This window comes from Dendrobium catenatum, unplaced genomic scaffold (genome assembly GCF_001605985.2).
Source record: "Dendrobium catenatum unplaced genomic scaffold, ASM160598v2 fragScaff_scaffold_412, whole genome shotgun sequence".
In the NCBI taxonomy this organism is placed as follows: Eukaryota; Viridiplantae; Streptophyta; class Magnoliopsida; order Asparagales; family Orchidaceae; genus Dendrobium; species Dendrobium catenatum.
The window spans coordinates 710,924-731,351 of NW_021318874.1; the positions used below are offsets into that span (position 1 = coordinate 710,924).

At 34.4% G+C, this 20,428-nt stretch overlaps 1 protein-coding gene across 1 annotated transcript; it reads left to right on the forward strand.

Moving 5' to 3' along the window:
• Nucleotides 1-1,127: 1,127 nt before the first annotated feature.
• Nucleotides 1,128-20,214, forward strand: LOC110092722 (AT-hook motif nuclear-localized protein 7; the record flags this gene model as incomplete). The annotated part of the gene is given in 5 exon segments (XM_020817380.2): nt 1,128-1,998; nt 2,442-2,509; nt 2,594-2,725; nt 8,268-8,429; nt 19,833-20,214. Coding segments are annotated over 5 exon segments (1,188 nt in total). The 5' UTR covers nt 1,128-1,496.
• Nucleotides 20,215-20,428: the final 214 nt, after the last annotated feature.

Below are 20,428 nucleotides of genomic sequence, written 5' to 3' on the forward strand. Positions count from 1 at the left end.
AAAGCCTTAATTATGTTAGAATTAAGTGACATTGGGCTTGTTGGATTCGTCTTGTAGAGCCGCTCGATTCAACTATAAGCATGACATGTTTGGAGATTATTTGATTATTCAATTAATGCTTTGGTCCTTTGATTTAAGCCCATTTAGGCTCAGATTCTGGTTTAGTTGGGTTTGTCTAATCAAAATGTTTAATTTGAGTATAAATTTGCTGAGATTAGAGTTCAAATTGTCCCCAGTTTAATTTTTAAAAAAAATTAAATTCTATTTTGCCTTGATTTTGTGCAAGATTAAAATAATTTTTGATGGCATATCAATTATAAATGCTATATTATATGACCCAAAATTTGAATATGAATCTATATAAAGTATATATTAATTTCCTTTAAAATTAAATAAACTAAACAACTATACGTGGCACGATAACTATTTATTATAATTTAGTTACTAAAGATTATTCCTTTTTTAAACATTTAAATTCTAAAGCACATGAGAGAAATTCAAACACACAGTCTTCAACTCTTCATATCATTTTTTTTAAATTTTTATCAATTAAATTAATTCCCACCTTGCTTTGGAATTCGGACTAAATACAGCACATTTAACTTTATTTTTTTTCATGAAAAGCTAACCTCTCATTTTTTTTTTCATGGAGACCACCTTTAAATTTTACTCGGGAAGACAGTGAGGCTGTTTCTGTGTAATTACCAAAACACCCCCACACCCATCAAGATTTTCTATTTTTTTTTTAAATTAATTTGAAATTTAAAAATTGACCAACTTGGAATGAGAGCCTCTCTGTTCATATTGATTCGGTCTTTTAAATTTCTTGCTAAAGTACACTTGCCAAGAACAGCAAAATGAGAAGGACTATATATGCTGCAATTTTGAAATTTTCCAATTAAATTAAAAAAAAGAAAACAGAAATTGAAAAGCACTGCCACGCCACTATAAATGCGTTATTTATGTAATGATTTGCATGATCTTTTTTTTTTTTTTTTTTTGATCCTATTTTGCTCGATGGCAATCTCCCTTTCTTTTTGGCCGTTGGCAGCCATGATATCTTTCCATTAAATTCACTGCACAAGGAAATCACTTTTTATAAGGTTTACTGTCCTTCGAGTGTCTCTGGATATAATCGCTAAAATACCCTTCTTTTTCTGCTAATTTTCCATTGGGAATTGAGGAGGGAGGTTGGGGGCAGATGTGTATTTCCACTGAGAAGAAGAACCCGCCCTTTCTTTGTAATTGTCTCCCGGTAGGAAAGGCAGCAAGCGCAGATTGAGAGTATACAGAGGGGGAAACAAAAAAGAGAGGTTTTTCCCGGCGACGGTGAGCCGTCGGGAAGAAAACGGTGGAAAGCTTTTGGTTTTATTTGTATATAAGAGAGGGAGACGCTAAAGTGAAGGAAAGGAGTGAGGGAGGTATAGAGAGAGTGTCGTGTAATCTCCCTCTCTCGCATTGGTGTCTTACTTTGTTCTCGCAAGTAGTATATATGCATGGAAGGTAGAGAGAGCGTGGTGTTTTTTGGGTCTGAGGGTTTCGGAGGAGTAAAAAGCACTCCTTCTTCAACCCCTTCTCCTGTTTCCTCTCCGTCGCCGCCTTCTTCGCTGCCGCACGTCGGCGGGATCTCCGGCGTTGGCGGTGAAACTGGAAGCTTTATAGGACATGTAGGTGGGGGAAGCGGCGGCGGGGTTGCGGTGGCCGCTGCAGCGGCCGCAGCGGCGGCGAGCCGCGTGGAAGGGATGGGGATGGGGATGGGTTTAGGGATGGGAATGGTGTCGGGAATGATGGGAAGCGTAGGGAGTAGCTACAGTGGCGGTTCGGAGGAGCTGTTGAAGAAGAAGCGAGGGAGGCCAAAGAAGTTCGGGCCGGAAAGCATGGCGCTTGCTCTGACGCCGAGATCCTCTTCGCCTTTCTCTTCTGGCTCCGACTTCTCCGCTAAACGGGGTAGAGGGCGGCCACGGGGATCCGGCAGGTGCCAGCTCCTCGCGGCTCTTGGTACCATTTACTTCTACCCCCCTCTTCCTTTTTCTCCTTTTACTTATCCATTTCTTACGGATTGTAATACTGAGAGCCTGAGATCAATACTTCAGTTTTAGTGAAATATTCGATCTTTGGCTACAGTATAAAACATGAGACTTGCTTTATTCTAATGGGGCCTCCTTGAAAAGATCATGTCTATTTTCTCCTTTCTTTTGTTTTTTTCTTCAGACACTCCTTTTTTTGGTTGGTTGCCCAGGTTTGAAGTCAGTAGTTGGTGGTTGACCATTACATTCCTTAGTATCTCTCTATTGTCATCTTGTCCACATAAAAAAAAAATCTCATTTTTATATATATTACCCTTCCATAATAGATAATCATGCTTATCACTTTTGCTTAGTGAAATGAAATATTCACATCCGATTTCTTTTTCTTTTTCTTCCCTCTATGTTTTGTATTAGGGGAATGGTTTCAGCTATCTGCAGGAGGGAGTTTCACTCCTCATGTTGTTTCTATTGCAGCAGGGGAGGTAATTAATTTTAAATACTGTTTGTTTTACTTTGAAAGATTTGGAGTTTGCTGGTTTTTTAAGTGATAATCTTTTTTGATTTAGGATGTGGCAGCTAGGATACTTTCTTTCTCCCAGAAGGGGCCTAGGGCTGTATGCATTCTATCAGCAAATGGAGCTATTTCAAATGTTACCTTACGGCAGCCTGGTTCTTCTGGGGGTACCTTCACATATGAGGCACGAGCTATTTCCATTTTGGTCCCTCCATGTTTGTCATCTTTATAATTTTATATATTGTGTTCTTCATGGTAAAAATTTGTCATAAGTTACAGAGTTATTCACTTCCTAATTGAATATATAATCCTTTGGACTGTTTTTTATGTGTACTTTTCCTTAAGTTTGGCAATTTTTTTCTGATATATTCTGACTCTAGTTTTCAATTTTAATTAAATTTCTGCTTTTGTCTCTAGTTTGAAATGTTATTACTGTGCTTTGATTTTTTTTTTTAACTTATTTCCATGATTTACCATCATGGGATCCACAACGATTTTACTGCTGAAATACAAAAAATAATAGAGGTCTATTTGTTTTCTTATGATCAAGCACATTGACTAGAGAACAATAATTATGTTGGAAATAATAACTAATATAGGACACAAAATTAAATTTTGACTTGTTTTACTTAAATTGGTATAATCTAAAAAACTTTAGATAGAACATGTCTTTTAATGAAAGCTGACTGTTTTTATGAGTTATCCTTTAGTTCTACAATTGATGACATCATGACATTAATTGTAACGTTCAACAGTTTAAGAAGAACCTTTGGGAGTTGAAATCTTGTGATAAGAATAAAAAAAGAAGTGATATTTAATTCTTTATGGAAATTATCTTTTCAATTTGTCAAATGTGTACTTCCAAACTTTCAGCTTTGACCTGACAGGGCAAAATTGAGAATGAAAATTTGTTAAAGATGCTTAATTCAGAAGTGACAAGCTTTGTTGAAATTATGTGGCAATTCCTTGACATAAATTAATTGGTCTTAAATAAGTTAATTGGGCAAGTAAAATGATAAATCTGATTTAAGTCATGTCATATTGTGCTATATTATACTTAAGCAATTGTTTTAATAAAAACTTTTTTAGTGCAAAATCTATTATCTTGATCACCATACAGTGTTATGATTTAGTTATGTGTAGTTTGCGGTGTTAGAAAGTGGTTCTTTTACTAATATAAGTTAAGGTTTATCTTGAACAGACAGCCAAATAGGCCTTTAGTAAAGGCTTAGCATGAACAAGCAGCTGAATGGACCCTTAGTTGTGGTGTGATACCACCTAAGCAGCTCGCGTATAGTCAGTGCCTTTGCTTAGGTTCATAGAATTATACTTGTACTTTATTTGGCAACATTATGTTGTGTTGTGAAGGAGAAAATACAATTATTGCTTCTCTTCAAGAGATATGGAAGCTGTCTTGTAATTGTGTCACGCATGGCTATAAAGATTGTTACATGCTACAAAATTTATGTTGGTAGAGTTGGTATTTTATGTCTTAGCTTTGAACAAAAATTCAACATGCATAGATATAAAATTATAAGAGACCAACAATTTTTTTACTTGGAAAATTTGACAAGGGAAAACCTATGGGGCCCGGCCTAGTTAAAATAGCCATTATATAGCAGGAGATATAGAAGTCCTTCCTTCCTCACAATTAAAGTAAATAGGTATATTTTGATAACCATTGTCTGATTTCCTCTATATGGATTACAAAAATGAATTATTGACAGAAGGAGAGTTAATACCCAACAATAGGGTTAGATCTTGATAGACATTCATAGACAGTGGACGTGATTACTGGTGGTGGTTGTCGGCAAAAGCTGATGATTGTTGTTGATGGAGAAAATTGGTGGTGGTCATTGATGGCGGTAAAAGCTAGAAAATGCAAGGGAGATATTTTCTTCTCTAAACTCTTGGACCTCCCTCCCGACAATATGTAGAGAATGGAGCTCCATTTATAGTTTTTTTTTTTATATTGACATTTTGATAAATTTGGCTCGAATTCAAAACACTCCATCATACAGTATGTATTAATTCCCTGGATCATGAAACATTTGCTCAACAATTAACCGCCTTAATGACATCAAAATTAAGTGACCTTGAGCTTGTTGAATTTGTCTCGTGGAGCCACTCGATTTGACTACAAGCATGCCAAATTCGGAGATCATTTGGTCATCCAACTAATGTTTAAAGTTTTCAATTATGTATCATGTGTTTGATTTTGACTCATTTAGGCTTGGATTGGACTTGGACCACTTTTGGTATCTGTGGTTTCGCTTGTCGAGACGTTCTATTCAACTATATGTTTGCTGAAATTGGAGTTCATATTATTTGAATTTAATTCCAAAAGTTTCTAATTCAAATTTTGCCTCAAGATTCATGCCGCTTATGCAAATTTTTTGTAGACATATCAAAGATAATAGGAAGTGCACATGTAATATAGTGTTTTTCTTTATACAATTCCCACATAAATCAAAGTTATGCTATGCCAAGTTTTTAAAATCAAAGAAGCTAAAAAGCATTCGTAAACCAAGCCTTAATCATTAAACGACCGCATTTGACTTTGTTTGACTTAATAATAAGGGTTAATCATTTTTGGTACGAAAATGAAATCCTAGATAAAACTTTACCTTCTATTGTTTACGTGTCTATTTTTTCCATAGAAAAGATATCCAGCTTTCCCTAACATTAGACTATAAATTCTTGTTGATATAAGTTATTCTTTTTAAACTTGTCTCTCACAAAAAGTTAATTTTGTTTAGACTTGTCCATTTGAGTTGAATTTTGAAATTGTTATGCTGCATATATGATTCATATTTGTTTTAAGACATGTTTTAAGATGTCATTACCCTAGAATGATGTTAATTTTGTGTGAAAGCTTGTTCGAAATCCTTGATACAACCTTACTTTTGTTGTTGCACGTCTATTCTCCACATTAGACAAGCAATCCAAGTTAGCCCAACTTTAGGCTTGCTAAAGTGAACTTCCAATACTTTAATATTTTGAGATTTACTTGTATCATAGAGGGCACAAAGCATAAAATGGTAGTGAGATCATTGGGCCTTGTTTCTTTTTGATTGTTAGGGGGTTGAAAAATGATAGAAAATTATTAGTTGTTGCATAAGACTATCCTAATCTCTGATTAACAGTTTTCTCATAAGATGCATATTTTTTAATTCTCAATTACTTGCTAAATTTATGACTTCATGTGTTATAGCTTTAGGGACAAATTGCTGGCCGATAGTTATGGGTGGTCTATGAGAGGGATTTGTAACTAAAGAGATAAGATATTAAAAGAATTTAAGAAAAAATATTTATCTTAATTCCATTATAATATAATAAACCGAATAAAAATATATCACATAAATCTTAAAATTTTTTTAATGTAGAACCAATAAATAGATGTGTTAGTAGTAAATCACTTCTATAGGTATTAACTAAACAGAGAAGAATGGGAAATATGTGTGTACAAAACGGTGATTATAGGGTCCTTTAGGAGGTAAGTGAAGAAGGATCTACAAAGAGGGGTGAAGTGAGAGACGACACCAATTTTTAGATCTTATGGTATGGTAGAAAATTCACAGGTGAAAGAAGTTTAATTATTATGCATAAACTTAATATTTGTGACCAATGGAGCATAAGTTATAGTTTCTTGATTACAAAAATGACTAGTAGCTTTTAAACAAATAAGATGAAAATAAATATATTTAAATATAATGACATATAAGTACTATAGAAATCATAAACAGATAAAATACATCAAGCCAAAATCGTTGATTGTGTATTGAACTACTCTAGATATAGGTTTGTTCATGGTGGACGTGTAAGGGTGTCAACATTTGTCCCCACACTAAAACCCGACTTGATCCCCTCACGAAAAATCATGGTTCAGGTCAACCGAGTAATATTATGGTTAGATTCAGTTTAGCTTATGTTACTAAAAAAAATGCACTAGGTTTGGGTTGTATCAGGTCGGGTTTGGTTCAACAAAAAATAATAGCTATTTGAATCTTTTTTTTTTTACGAAAAAAATTACATTAAAATATTATTTTTTCTTTTTTTTTCCCCGAGTTGTAGGTCCAATTCGTGTAATTGCGTTTATTTGGGGTCGAGTTTGCATGATCCGGTTGCATCTTAAATGTTTTTTGAGTCACGTTGGGTCGTGTTTGTTTGAGTTGGGTTCCGGTTTAGATTTTTTGTCCAAGTCTTAAGTTTTGATCAAGTTGATAGGGGTTGACCAAATGTTTTTTTTCCAATTACTAGATTTAGGTCCAATCTGACCCATGAGGCTCAAAGTAGGTTGGGCTTTGACCTGTCAACAAGGAGATGTTTTATAGAAATCATTCTGCTTCAATCTCAACTTTTGCATGTGGAGTCATTAAAAATATTAATGAGAGAGGCGGTGAGCATCCAAGTCTTTTAGAACTCTTCATTTGAATTACTTTATATCAAACCAAACATCTTGATCATTTATTTGTAAGAGATAAATCTTCTAAGAATGATTTAGCTTAAGTGAAACTGCCATCTTTTTTTCATATAAATTTACACATGTTCAAAAATTACATGATGCATTGGTTGATGATAAATTTACCATGCTGAAAAAATTATGGATGAATATTTTGACCTTGAGTTTGCATTATAGTTTATCCAAAAGTTTAATTTACAAACTTAAATCCGCATGTAAATTACAAATATGTTCTTATATGTTGTTCTATGTATTTATATTTACATTTACATTTACATCTACATCATGTTTGTGTATTTATGCTTTTGCTTTAAGATATAAATGTATTGATTTCTTTTGTCATCATTTGTTTTTTGTATTTTTTATAGTAATATTTTATTTGTTTAGATTATTTTCAAAAACTTACAAGATCAAATATCAATTAGCTGAAAGCATTTTTTGTGCTATTGAAGCGTGGAACCTTTTTTTGTTAACATTAGATTATCCAAGAAACTTGTATTTCTATCTATCGTTTTGAATATCATGAAGTAAGTTTTGTATGGGTTGGTAAAACAACATTAATTGTCAGTTGACTTTGATAATGTTTAAATGTTACAATGGATGTGCAATAAAGTTAGAAAGTTCAAATAAGAAATATTTATAATAGAGATAGGTTCACATTTGTTTTTTTTTTTTTTTTGTGAAAAATATGCTTTAGATGAATTGGACATGTACAAAGATTAGGAGGAAAAATGGATAGAATTATGTAATATTGATAGAAGTCGTTGTAAAAGTACTATAAATAATATATTTAATGTCTCCTGTAACATGCACTCATAACATAAGTAAAATTAATGTTGATGGATTAAGTAGGAAAATGGATAGACCTAAGGTAACATAGATAGAAATTGTGCAAAAATATCAATGCAAAATAGATTAATATCTCCACTAAAACTTGGCTAGAATGCTTGTAATATCAGGTTTCATAAAGCTGACTCTAAGTAGCTAGGTTAAGTTTGATGATGATGATGAAGCTTATATGAATGATGCTTCCTGGTTTGTTTCTTCCCAAAAAAACATTTGTTGCCTGTACTTGAGTCCTTGCTGTACATTTTTATAAACTATTCTACAGATTTTGAGCAAGCTATGGATAGTTATGAGTTACTTCAGAATCACTTTGACTGATTCGAGTTAAACCAAACTTGAACCATACATAATTCACTGATATTTAATGTGCGTGGATTTTGTATGTTATTGTTTTATTTACGCAATCGTTATATTTCAGGGTCGGTTTGAGATATTATCTCTGTCTGGATCATTCACAATTACTGACTCTGACGGTGTAAGAAGTAGAACCGGCGGAATAAGTGTCTCACTTGCTGGTCCAGATGGTCGTGTGGTCGGAGGAGGTGTCGCCGGGTTATTGCTTGCTGCCAGTCCAATTCAGGTAACGCAGAAGCCACACTGATTTACTTTTTTGCTTGGAAATTCAGGTTGTTGAATCTTTGTTATTATGGTCTGGTTATACATGATCAGAACCAATTTTATTGCTTATTTTCTAAATGCATACCTCAGTGGCATAAGGATAAATGTCACTCAGCAATGGATAATTTCACAGTATAAATTAGAATATTTGCCATGTTGCATCTAATCACCATATCCTGCTTGAAAAAGACTTGTTCATTACATGCCTCTTTTTAACATCTTATTTTAATTTCTGATTGCAGAATTTTATTTTTTCCTTGAAGATGAACTGATAAGGCATAAAATGACTGTATTCTATGGTAGAATACTAGAACCATGATGACATTCTTAAGTATTCCTATCCCAGTGAGAAATATTTTTTGTTTCAATATTTTTTTAAGGTTATGACTAGGAAAGATGGATTGAGAGATGATTTTATTATATGGATGGGAAGATTATCATTTATTGGAAATAAAAGTGTCAAAAATAGTCTTGTTTTGTTGGGTTCACTATTTGGATAACCTAAGCGAGGATACACTAAGTGGAAGGAGATCAGGCTTATGCAGATACGAGACATTTTGTTTGCCATAAACATTATCTATGGCATAAGAGCAAAAATTGTATGGGGAAGATGCAAAGCTTAAGCTAATGATTATAATGATTATAAAAAATAAAAATTGTAATTAGTCATAAGTCAAATAATTAATACAAAATAATTATAATTATTAGGAACTAATTAGGTTAGTGATTAGCTATTGATTATTTACTGAATTGGTCTAATGAATTATACACTGATGTAGTAAATAATTATTATTTAAGTTAATTAGTGATATTTTAATGATTCTTTATGGAAGTAGTCTGATTATTACAAATCAATTAGTTAATATGTCAAAAACTAATTATAGACCAATTAATAGTTAAGATAATTACTTAGAATACGTAGCCTTGTGAGGCATATGCTTTTTGGGACCCTAAAAGTTAAGATTAGGTAAATTATTATGGTGACTTTTCATCCATTCTTCATTAATGTACTTATGCTTAGCTTGTAATTTATTCCACCTGACTTTAATTCAAAAATTGCTTTTTGGCATATGTATTGTATCTTATTTATTAAATTGATAAACATAGTTGTCAACTTGAGATGATTTAGCTCTTTGTAATATAGTAAAAAACCTACTAGGTTTTGAAGTTGATTATGAATGTTGAGGACCTCCAATAAACTTTGAAAGCCATGCTCGTTGAAGTGGCTCTACGATTTAAAGGTGGCATTATAAGGAAGCTTAAAAGGCTAGAAATGATCTTTATACTTCTCTAGAATCTAGATAAAAAATTGCACTATATAGCCAACACATTTATTTAGGAACTTTTTTTTTTCTTTTCTAAATCATTTTTCAAATTCTCCTCCGCATCTTGAAGTGCAATTGATGGGGACATCAGATCATGAAAGGTTTATCAGAGGCGTGGTCGCTGATCTACGGCCACGATTGAGTCATTGTATTTTTTATTTATTTTATGTATTTTCTTATTTATGATGTCGTTGTATTTGTTTTATTTAATTTTCCGTTGTACCCTTTTATTAAAGGATGTCGTATGTAAGCCCTGAGGTCATTGTCGTCTTTTCTATTTTGAGTCTTAGGTATGAGGCTATTTATAGCCCATTGTTTCTCTTTCAAAGACAATGAATGATTAAGTGAAAATTTTGTTTCTCTTGTTTGACTTCTCACGAGGGCTTGAGAGTTCGGAGTGAAATCTCTATGAGAGGGAGATTTGTGCAATACCCACCAACCTAGATAAGTCGGGTTCGTGGTCTCATCCTCTATCTCGTTCTCTTTTCCTTCCCCTACCATCACCGACAACACTACCTTTCCCTCCACCTAGCTGCCACCCCTCCCCACCCGAACCTTCCTCCCACCACCCAATTTTCCCAAGCCAATCCCACCCAAAACTGCCGGCCCTAACCCCCGCCCCCATCACTTCCCACTTCATCCTTGGCCTAATTTGGGTGAATGTAATTTGGAATCAATTTGAAATTCAAAATTCTTTCCTAATTTATTTCATCTATTTTAGGAAAGTTCTTAATTTAAATACATTTGAATTTTAAATTCAAATTGGATTTGATTTATTACTTTCCTAATTCCTATAACCAAATTAAGAAGCCTTAACTCCTCCCATTAATTGCTCCCTAACCAAGCATGCCGTCGGCCCCCCTACATTAAATCCCTTTTGATTTATTTCCTAATCCCCCACCTCTAGGAAATAATTCTAAATCCCCACTACCTCCTAGGCCGAATTTTCCTATTCCCCTATTACTTGATTTATTTCCAAAGGAGAAGATCTCCTTTTGGAAATACATTAAGCCTCCCCCATCCCCTCATACCACCGGCCCCTCTCTCCTATCCGCCTCTCTATCTCTCCCTCTCTCAAATCTCTTCTCTCCACATTAACCCCACTTCCCTTCTTGAGATTAATTTCAAACTTAATTCCTCCAATCGCTCACAATTAAAAATCTGAAATTTATTTCATATTTCTAAATTGTTCTTCCTCCTTTTACACCAAACCACTCCTCTTCCAACCCTCTCCCTTGGCCGACCATAACTCTCCACCTACACGTCAAATTGAAGAGAAACTTCTTTCTCTTCAACAACGTCCAAGAGTACTAGAAATCCTTGGCAAGACTTCGTCAATTAGCCTCCATGAATGGCCGATCCCGACACTGACTACGGACTTGCGAACAACGAACACTGTTTTGTGCACATTCTCCATTCAACCTTCTTCGACATCAACCCGAGGATCGATCACACGGTTGAGGACTACATAGAGCGCATCTTGGACACCTTGGTGGAATCGATTGAAGAACAACTTGAGATCGTCGAGTGGAGGATTGCCATCAATCCTTGGCGCAGGTTTTCTACTCTTCCTCTTGTATTTAAGTCTAATCCTTTTCATGTGATGTGATTGTAGTCACGAAGGACGTGCTCGCCCGATTTTGTTAAGCTTAGTAAACGTAGGAATTTGAGCGCATTCATTTATTTGCTAATATCATTGTTAGATTAGGGATTTTGTTGAAAACTACTATTTGGGCATAATGTTATTTTCTATGTTATTTTGAAGATTCAAATCTTTTGGATGTGCAACTTAGCCTAAACGAAAGTGACCCCTCTTACGTTTTGATTCGTTGTTTTATTTGCTAATAAGTTTCTTTGTTATTTCTCTAAACAAGAATTTGTGCAATTTCTTAATAAGATCATCTGCAAGCATCGTAGTCCTACATCATATGGTAGTGATAGAGTAATTATATATCAACTAATAAGTAGTGATAGAGTAATTATATTTTTTGCAAATTATGCTCAGCAACCAATTGGCATCATTTCCAATGCTTAAAAAACTATGCAATAACTTATTGACCATTTAAGCAAATCATAGTTTGAGAAATGCTTCTTTGTCTCTCATCAAGCTCTAAATTGAAAGAGTATCATCTTTGTACTTTTAAAAAAATAACCTGAGCTTACATATTTCATCCGGATAATTAGTAGAAAGCATAAATACATTACTATTCATAAAATATTTACACATCAATCCAATCCAAAAATAACATATACAATAGTTAGGAAGTTCCACGAAAACAACCCATTAGTACAACTATATCATGACTACAAAATAAAAACAACAGAAACGGAGAGAAATCTAAACCCGCTGCTCGGATCAACTTCTCTCCGATGGTTCCTTAGCCTTTCTTGAAAACATTTAAAACCATGTAATGAGCCCATCAAGTCACCAAAATTTATAATCGAAATTAATGCACAAAGTAGAAACAATATGCCTGTAAGAAATCATATTCATATAAACTATTATCAGACGTACACATTCTTACCATTCATATATCAAGTGAACCAATCTTATCATATGCATCATATATCATGTATTCATATCAATACCATATCAGTCTGACTACATATCCATTATGTTTCTTATATCATTCAATCAGCTAATCATTCTCATCATATATCATGTATCTATCTGTCATGGGACAACTCTATAGGAATCAATCTCATCAATCACCATTCTTATTTGTTATATGTCTTCAATCTTATCTATTATTCGTCATTGGTATTTTCTTTCACTATCATCATCATTATCCATTTTTCTTATCTTTTATCTGTCATCCATTATTGATCTTATTTGTTAATAGTCTTATCAATTATTTGTCATCAGTTTCCACTCATATGTTCGCTCATTAGTCATATATTTCTCATTAGTCTTCCCAATTATATTTGTATCAATCTCATCCGTCTCATATAGCACATCAAAATCCTTCTTCTCGAAATTTCCTTTCTCTCCCAATTTCCTTTTTCTTCGCTACAATCTCTTCCCTAACCTTCAAGAAATAAATTGTTCACTTTAAATGAAGTAGAAGAAGAAATTTATAGGAAAAATCCGAAAGAAATTCAACAAACCTTCTTCTCTTAATCCTTCTCGTCCGTTTCTCTTGTTCTTCAATTTCTCCCAAAATAACACTCTGATAACGATAAGAATGAAAAGGAATCGTTATTTCTTATCCTAGAAGGTAATCACTTGCTAAAATTGGAGAAAGAAGAAACTACCTCGCTCTCGCGTGAAGCCCGACCGTCCGCCCCTTTCTGTTCCGCGAACTGCCTGTTCCGCGAACTGCCTGTTCGCGACCGGATGAACCTGTTGTCACATTAGTCTTCCCAATTATATTTGTATCAATCTCATCCGTCTCATATAGCACATCGTTTCATTCATTTTACATGTTCTTACACGTATTTTATATTATGTATATCATAATAAAAAACATCATGTATGCATTGTATGTAATTATCACAACATGTATATCTGGTGGGCTCATCAATATGCATGTATTATGCTAGAATGCATGTCATGCCCAATGAACAATAACCATATGCATATCCTCGATATCGTATCCAGATTTAGTACATTAACTCTTGATTATTTTGCACTTGATATTTCTCTACTCGTTTAAATTAAAATGTTATGTAAGCCAAATCACATGGTGAAAATTCAATATAAGCCGGTCAAAATGTTCATAATGATGATATTTATATCATTCAAAAGTTATACTAGGAAAGTTCACTAAAACAGGAGATATCACATTTTTATCAATTCAAGGAGAGATAAATATTCTAAACTCAAAATCATTGAAAATAAATGTATAATAGAGGCCACTTACTATGATTTTTTTTTTTTTTTGGTAATAGAAGCGACATATAAAAAGCACCATAAGATATCTCTCTTTTCTCTCCTCTCCTCTCTTTCCTCTCTTCTCCTCTCTTTTCTTTTCTTCCCCGAAAAGGCTGTGAAATGAGGGGGAGGATGGTTTAGGTGGTGGGGTTTTTTTTATTAAATATATATAAAAACACTTATTTGATAAGATGATTTACTCAAAATGATCTGCTTGAATGTCAAGGCATTAACGTTAGTGGTTTTGTGGAATGCCTAATTTATTAAGAAGGTTTGGCAATAGTGGAGGGCTCAATTTTAGAGAGGCTCCTAAGTCGTGGCAATGCCAATAACCTTTACATCAAGGATGTTAGCATTGATGGTATGAATTGACTTGGTGGCTCCTATGAGTTGATGGTAGCTTCCTCAAGCATTGTTTGATTATAACCATTTTTCTAGAGTCAATTCTCTAGAATTTCAAGTAGGTTTAACTAATGCATTAGTCTCAACTTCAAGGCCACTCTTGTGGGTGTTAATAATTTTAACATGCACAATGTGACTTAAAAAAGGAGATTAGGCATGCTCTTCAAATCTACCTTGAATTTTAGTTTTAGTTAAAAAAATTTATTTCAAATAAAAATAAAAGTAAAACACTAATGAGTACTTAACAATTTGTAAAGGGACATTGGGAAGCAAAACCTTGAGTTCTAAGGTTATGTTCCCCAAGCATTTTATGGCCTTCTCCATCTTAGCGATAGAATGCTAGGCTCCATCTTTGATTTTTGAGCACACCCTGGCTAAATTTTGATGTCCTAGCCACCCCAGACACTACAAAAAATGTATCTATTTGTTTCATGGCGAATGGATGTTTAGAGGTCCTTCACCACAATGTTGGCTAGAGGTTCATGACAAAGAAATAAATTATTGACTCTAACCCCCAGAATCAGAAGTACTAGAAAAGAGACCCAGCCGTTCGTCTTTTATATGCTTAACTATTACCCAAAATTGATAAAATTTTGATGATGCTAAGTGAGCTAAGTAACAAAGAAAGAATATTCATAAGTGATCATTCATAGGCACTGGCAACAAAAATGTGAGACCTCATAAATGATAAATGAATAAGCACCACCCCTCATAAATGCTTTATTTGCGAGTCATAGAGTTAGGTGTATAGGTGTATTGTGTTCTTTGAAGAATGAAGATCTTTAAATCTTCTTCAAAAAAGTTTGACGATAACATCTTCTTTTTGGAGACCTTCATGAACAAGTTGGGCAGGATAAGACAAAAAAAAGTTGGTCAGGATAACAAAGCCTTACATGGGGTCCTGATAGGGACCCATTGGGTACACATGCTTTACTCGGATGAGCTTTGCCCACCCATGGCGACTTTCGGGATGTCATACCCATCTATACCCACCAATTTTTCCATACTTTTTGAACGCAATATGCCATGAACTGATGGCCTTGAGGCTTATTTCTCTTTGCTCTGATTGCAAACTTTCAAGCTGCATATCAGAATTTATCGTAGTCGCAGCGTGGTTAAGTGCTGCACACTACGTAGTGATGATTGCAATAATATAAGATATATGGTGATTAATATTGTAAATCGGTTTATACCCCATTGTTGAGTACCCACTCATACCCACCCACAAGGCCATGGGCGTACCCATACCTATTGGGTATTGGTGGGTGTGGGTACCTAATGCAGGGCTTTGCAGGATAAGAGCTTTCAAATATTTTCTTATGGGCAAAAAAGAAAGTGGATAGGGAAGAATTGTAAGGAAGATGAAGAAGGGAAATGCTATAAGCAAGTAAAAACTTGTATGGAAGCATCCTTTTTATAAATGATGTTGGGATTTCTCTGTTGTTGCCTATCAAATCTTAATGCAATTGATACAATTGTTGAAAATTATCATAGGATGGCATTATCATGTTAGGGTGTTCTGCTGTGGATGTTGACACATGTCGTTAGTTGGGAATTTATTTTTGTTCTTATCATTTTGCTATATATTTTTTGCTTTATTTCTTATTTGTTGAAAAGTGTAATTGTAGGAGCGGTTGTTTTACATTTTGGCAAGAACTAACGTCCCTTGAGATTCAAATTGACTACAAAGAGGATGCAATTAGAGGACACAACATGTTTAAAGTGTCATACCTTAGTTATTTGTCATCTGAGTCAAGCTAGATTCACCGGCGGATTTCCAATTGAAAAGTTACCTAAAAAAATGATGATTCCATAGTCCTATTTTCGTAGGATTTTTCTGCTAGTATTTCTAGTGGAAAATAACCTTTGGAAATACCTGCAGTCAAGCTGCCAATTATTTTCGCCAAAAGAACAAGTGGATGTCACCGACCAAAAATCCGCTGGAATTACCGGCGGACATTTACCGCCTGAAACGCTGGAACAATTCGTTGTATTGTCGTTTTCGACAGATTATCCGTCAGAAATCTACCGAAAACCTATAGCAAAAAAAGCCCATCCTCAAAATAGGACTTCATCGAGTGGAATTTTCAATTGTTTTTTTGCCGCAAACTTTTCTGGCAACTGATCTCCCAAAAATTTATCATCGATTTTAAGTAACATGGCGGAAATTCCACCGGCCATTCCGCCGGAAACATTCCGGCGGAAAACCCGGCAGTAAATTTTGTCAGTAAGAACTTATCGTCGACTAAAGCGACGAATTAGCAGCCGGTCGGCGGCCGAAAAAAACGTCGGATTATTTCTGGCAAAAAAACCGCCGGTTTGTTCGCCTATATTTCCAGCGGACATATGTCCGTCTAAAATACTGCCGGAAATTACAGTTTTTCCTCTAGTGGAAAAATTAAATATGATTAGTAAAAAATAAATATGATTTATATTATTAACAATTTTGTTTAAAAATATGTAATGTATGTGCCTAAATTTGAAAATTTTAACGAAGTTATTTTGTGCCACTTCACTTGAGAGTTTTACTTTTGCCTTGTTTATATAGATTTTTAGATTGCATGTGGTTAGAACTCACATGGGGTGATGAGACCATGTAGGTAAATTTTGGTGGTGGTTGGTTGTAGAATGAGTATTATAAAAATTTAATGTTCATTATAAAATAATTTAATTTAAATAATTTTATTAAATTTAATAATATGTTTACTAAATTTATTTTATTATTTATATCGAATAACATTGAACTAGTCGATTCTAAGGAATTGGGACCGGTTCAACAATTGGCTAGTCAAACTGGTAGTCGTTGCTGGGCCAATTTTTAATGTGAACTGAACTGTTCATATGACCAGTTCATGATTGGATTGGTCAAATTGGCCTATCTAGTCTGGTTCTCAAAACCGTGCTAAATATGAAGACACGATTGCAAGAATTATGCCCAAGGGATAGTGATATTACATCACTAATTAAAGAAGATAAAGAAGAATTTTTTTTTTGTACATTTGGATTTCTAATGAATGATATGAAATTCATGAGATGAGTTCTAAATCATTTCAATATGAAGTGAGTAACTCAAGCATATACTAAGTGTAAATAGAATTATGAAAATGGTAAAAATATATGAATTCACTTTCATTGTGACTATCAAGCAGCAACAACAACAACATCAAGCCTTTATCCCATTATGTGGGGTCGGCTATATTAATCTTTTTTCTTCATCGTGCCTTGTTAAAAGTTAAATTTTCATTTAAATATAATAAAGAAATATCATTTCTAATATTTTCTAACCAAGTCTTTTTAGGTCTACCTTAACCTTTCTTAACGTAAGTCAAATATAATACATCTACTTTCTTAATCGGGTCATCAGAAGGCCTCCGTTTTATGTGACCAAACCATCTATGAAGCAAGGAAATAAATTAAAACCACTACCACGAGAAGCATATTGATTCAATTCATCTACTTGTTCAATCGTGGAATGTGATTCGTTATCATTTTTATCCTTCTGAATGCAAATATTTTTTTTAATCCTACTATTGAGTTCTACATCTTGGGGTTATTATATTATTTATTATAAGTAGAAATTTGCCTTGCATATAGTTGCGAGTTTGAGTCTCTTCTAAGATGGCCTCCATGGCCTTCTTACTCACTGACTCATTTGTGCCATTAACTATAAATAAATTCCATTGCATCAACGAGGCAAACCTTCTTGATCAACCTCATCTTCTCCTTGACCATATTTTTTATTTTTATGATGGTCTTCATCAAATTGACTCTTTTTCATTACCTTTCATTCTTGAAGGCACTAACTGTCTCCCCTAGTTGGTGGTGATCCTTGGGTCGATAGTTTTAATGTCTTCAAGACTTAAAAGCTTGGTGTTAAATTCTTGGAGCTGTAGTATCTAAAATGGAAATAAGTTATGCCTTTATTTCCACCTCTTCATTAATTTGGACAATAATTGGTCCACCAACTTGCTTACGTCTAGGATCTAAGGATGAACGTTAGGCCGAGAGTTAGCCTTATCTCCATGTCACTCATGGCATATTAAATTTGCTTGACATTAAAGCACAATTCTTCTCGATCTCCATCATAGTTAATGTCCAAGAAGTCATTGGCCCTACAAATGTCAGTCATGGAGTAACAACCAATGAAGCCTATAGAGTTGTAACTAATACTAGAATTGCGCAAGTGTGTTGGTAAGGTCTCCATGCCAAGCTGTAGGGGCCCTTTCATTGTGGCTACCACGATAACAATCATCGTCTAAAAGATCAAAATAAAAAGCACAGACCAAGGCTATAATCCATAATGACTGCACAAATGCATGAAGGTGGCGCGGGGGTTTTTGAAGCTTGAGGAGTGGTAGATGGATGTGCTTCCTTCCTACTAATTTCACATGAGGCATTTTATATTGTTTTCAAACCATCTTATTTTATAAGTTTAAATATGGTTTGAAAGCACATGTAGTTTATATAAGCTGTAGTTTTGGCTCTACTTCCAGTTTTCATCAAGTATTGTCCAAATAGATCATATATCAATCTCAAAGAACTAAAGTTTAAAAAGATGCAAGTGGCTTCACATCTAAGGATTCAATACTCAAGCAAACCTAAGAGCAATTCTATGTGGAGTAATCTAACACCTAATGAGTGATAGAGCTTGACCAACTTTTGTTAGGTTGTGCTTGGCTACCTTTTGATTGTATTTCTAGCATCTTATAACATTTGTAGCAAACTGGAGTTTTGAAAATGATTTTCGGCATCCTAATAATTGGTTTAGTGCCAACACCATATTGTTCTACCTCCATGGCGCCTTTGCAAAGAAGAAGTACAACAATACTCTTTTTGCCATCTCGATATTGGCTAGTTGACAACCACACTACCTTGTCAGTCTAATAGCAAGTGCCATATGTCTCCATTTGCCTAGCTAGACAAGGATTAGCGAATGCATACTTCCTAATTTAGTTCTAATTCTTTACCGAATGGTGGTAGACAAGTTGAAGCCGTTATAGGGATAAGTATGTAAAGCCTTAACAATCTAACAACAGTCTCATCATATTCTATAGCCTAATTTTATTTCTAAATACTCCATGCATTATTAATGTAAGGGCTTCTTAACAAAAGGAACTTTAGCTGGCTTTAAGAGAGCAATGATCAGGTAAAAAGATTGAAAGAAAAGATCTCCAATTGTAACTATCCTTACTAAGTGACGACAAGAAGAAGCCAATCCTTCTTAAGCATATGTGTTTTTTTTTTTCTTTGTTTCCCCCTTATTAATCTCTCCCCTTTTCCTTTCATCATGATCTATACCACCAAAGTATCTTTATTGTCCGATTTTAAGCAACTCTCTTTTAGGCATCAAAATCCAACACCAACAAAATGGATCTAAGGATTTCCTTTATTTTTTTTAATGGTAGACTGCAATCTTACTCAAAACCTATTTATTTATCCTTAAAGCTTAATTATGTCGAGTTAGCTTCCCCCTTGGCCTACTTAGCTCCCCATGCACTTTGATGAGGCAAGGTACTTTTTCATTCTTTTCACCTTTGCAAGCTTCATTTTAAGCGCTTTAAAATTCTGTTGTTGTGGCGATATAACCTTTATGGAAGTATTTTTATTCTCAAATATTATGTTAAATTAAATTCTATATTTTTTCTGTCATGTCATTCAATTTTCATGGCAATTTGGCAAGCCATTTTTAGCCTGAACAAGTTGGTCTTTGCATTCTAGCTCGAGAGTTGATAACTGAGAGTTGTATATATTGCTGTTTTACCAGGTGGTGGTTGGAAGCTTCTTGCCAAATGCTTTCAAGGAGCATAAACGAAGGCTCAACCAAGATTCTTCGGCTTTCCCCCCCATGCTACCTTCGTCATGTGGCACGGGTGCGGCACCGTTACCACACGCCATCGAAGACTGCGAGGAGTCAAAATCCGCAATTCAAGGGCCGGCGAGTGGCAACTTGCAGAACAATCAGAACAATGTGATCAACATCACGGATCTAAATCCGCCGTCGTTCCGTTCAGTTCATTGGCAAGGCCTGCAGCCCTCACCAGAGCAGAAATCTTCTCCAGATATTAATATATGTTTACATGGAGATTAGCACATTTAGAGGTATTTTTTATCTTGCTCCTAACATTTAGTTAATGAGCTAACAATTTCTAGCAGGTTTTCTTTCTGTTTCTGCTACTGAAACCTTCAGAGTGATTTGTCTTCGTTAATTGCTTCTTGATGACTTGTTTGTTTTTAGTTTTCTGTACTTTGGTTTATCAGTATTTGCAACTTCTGAATATTGTTCTCTTTATTACATTCTATTTTGAGAAATAGTTTAGAATGGCTACATTTGATGTGTGCTGCTTGCAGTAAATGGCATTT